Raw genomic sequence first — 2702 nt, forward strand, 5'->3', positions numbered from 1 at the left:
ATTTATTTAATCATTTAATTTTAATAAACATTCTTTCGAATGGTGTTCTATTCTGTGTTGTTGAAAGAATAGTAAACCTGATTTATATTGCTGTATATTATTACTCTTACACCAAATGTGTGTACTTTCCATCGTTGGATTTTACTTGGATGGCAGCTTATCGTAGCTCTAGACTGTACTATAGTGGTTTACTTCTACAGGTGGCTCGTTTGGGTTTAAGTCATTTACTACGCTGGAGATTTTAATCCAAGGACGGTGTTGAGCAGTAGGATGGGGGCACCTGTCGTCTGCACAGTACACACAGTGCAGAAACAAACAGAGCGCGGGAAACTAATAAAAAATTGCGCGGGAGACATTAGTGCCGGCCAGTAACATTCATTCCTCTGATTCCTGCGCCTCAAAGGAGTAGTCAATTAAGGTCGTGGTCTATTATGTTCTGGCCATCCTACTTTCTAGTATTCTCAAACTCACCCTTCATTTTAAGGTTTTGACAAACTCGTCCGGTTTTCCCTTCTTCTCCATGGAAAGTCTACAGGACAACTCCTTAAACCTTGGGGTGGTTTAGCACTGGGGCTCAATTTGCAATATCCAAACTACGCTGGTTCTCTGCGTAATTCTTCCACTATCTCGCTCACAAAAGCCAGGGCACCCCTCCCCCTGCAGCTCTGCAACAAGCCAAAGCCAAAGCAAAAGAGAGAGCCCAAGCCTCCGTAGCTAGCAATGGAGCTTCCATGGAGTGTCGTGCTGCTGGCGCTGCTCTCCGTCTCCGCCTCCTCCGCCGTCGCCACACTCGCCGTCACCGCCCCGACTCCGGCCCCGGCCCATGCTCCTGCCCTGCCCACTGCACCGGGCCCTGCACGACCTCGTCCGATTCCGGACGGTGAAGGTATCATATCACTCCTTGCATCTCGCCTCACTGTTGTTACCTTTGGTTTGATGCTAAAATCTTGGAGGGTTCCTAGTTTGATGCTAAAATCTCAAAGAGGAAAGACGATAGCGGGGACCCGGTTTTGCAGCTTCGTTTCTGTTTTAGTGTCCCTTTTGCTGCAACTGCATTCTTGCAAGCCACCTCAGGATGTGGAAAATGTTGCATAATCCGGTTAACATTTCAGATTTGGCACTTTCCTTCAGTGGATTGTTGCAAATATCCTGTGATTTAATAGCGAGTTTAGGACGAACTGCCGGCTGTATGTTCTTGATCTGGAGAGTTTGAACAGTAGGAACAATGCAGCAATCTTGGCTGACATTTCATTTCTGTTCATCCCTAGTGCAAGAACATCACACGCGAAAAGAAGAATTATTTTAATCTTTGATGTTTGCGCGTTGTCCCAGGTATGCTCATCAACGGCAACTTCGAGACGGCGCCGAGGAAGGTGAACAAGACCCTCATCGTGGGCCGCCACTCGCTGCCGGGGTGGGTGCTCGTCGGCCACGTCGAGTACGTCTCCGCCGGTCCGCAGCCCGGCGGCATGTTCTTCGCGGTGCCGCACGGCGTGCACGCGCTCCGCCTCGGCAGCCACGCATCGGCGTCCCAGAACGTGTCCGTGCGCCCCGGCGCGTTCTACGCGCTCACCTTCGCCGCCACCCGCACCTGCGCGCAGGACGAGGCCCTCCGCATCGCCGTTTCCCCCTCGCTCTCGGCCCCCGCCGACGTCGCCGTGCGCACCCTCTACAGCGCCGACACGGCGGACACCTGGGCGTGGGGCTTCCGCGCCTCCTCCCCCGTCGCGCAGGTCACCTTCAGCAACCCCGGCCTCCAGGAGGACGCCGCGTGCGGCCCGCTCCTCGACGCCGTCGCCATCAAGGAGCTCCCCACGCCGTACCCATCCAAAGGTCAGAACTCAGAACAGATCCATGAAAATGCTCTGCTCTAGCGCCACCTTGCAGATGATCTCTGACACTGGTAATGGCCGGCTGCAGACAACCTCATCAAGAACGACGGCTTCGAGATCGGGCCGCAGGTGTTCAAGAACTCCACGGTCGGCGTGCTGCTACCGCCGAAGCAGAAGGACACCACCTCGCCCCTCCCGGGCTGGATCATCGAGTCCCTCAAGGCGGTGCGCTACATCGACGCCGCCCACTTCTCTGTCCCGGCCGGGCAGTACGCGGTGGAGCTGGTGGCGGGGCGGGAGAGCGCCATCGCGCAGGTGATCCGCACCGTGCCCAACCGCGCCTACAACCTGTCCTTCGTCGTCGGCGACGCCAAGAACGGCTGCCACGGCTCCATGCTGGTGCAGGCCTTCGCCGGGAACGTCACGCAGAAGGTGCCGTTCGAGTCCACGGGCAAGGGCGGGTTCAAGCCCACCAGCCTCAGGTTCGTCGCCGCAGGGATCAGGACCAGGGTCACCTTCTACAGCTCCTTCTACCACACCAAGGCCACCGACGGCGTCTCGCTCTGCGGCCCCGTGCTGGACCAGGTCAAGATCGTGCCGCTCAAGCTCTAGTGATCGGATCTTGAGCTCGTAGCGCAGAATCTCAGTTCGTCGCTCGCTATCGTTCGTTCATGTAGTGGTACCTCGACATTGATGGGTTGCGAGAACTCTGCACCTTTCATCTATCTAATCGTGTAGCGTGGAGTTAGCTGTGCGGTGCTCTGCACGAACTGGAACTTGTCATGAGCTGTGCTCAATTTGTGTGGGTTTTGTTTGCATAAGCTTTGCTACTAGCATGTATTTCGGCAACGCTGGCACATCCACCGTCGA

At 55.4% G+C, this 2702-nt stretch overlaps 1 protein-coding gene across 1 annotated transcript; it reads left to right on the forward strand.

Annotated features, from left to right (window-relative positions):
- The first annotated feature begins 720 nt into the window (after nt 1-720).
- LOC124700950 lies at nt 721-2444 on the forward strand. Its single transcript, XM_047233018.1, has 3 exons — nt 721-886; nt 1333-1833; nt 1921-2444. Exons 1-3 carry the CDS (start codon nt 721-723, stop codon nt 2442-2444), a joined length of 1191 nt encoding a protein of 396 aa, XP_047088974.1.
- The last annotated feature ends 258 nt before the right edge of the window (nt 2445-2702 follow it).

Source organism: Lolium rigidum, chromosome 3, assembly GCF_022539505.1.
Source record: "Lolium rigidum isolate FL_2022 chromosome 3, APGP_CSIRO_Lrig_0.1, whole genome shotgun sequence".
NCBI lineage: Eukaryota > Viridiplantae > Streptophyta > Magnoliopsida > Poales > Poaceae > Lolium > Lolium rigidum.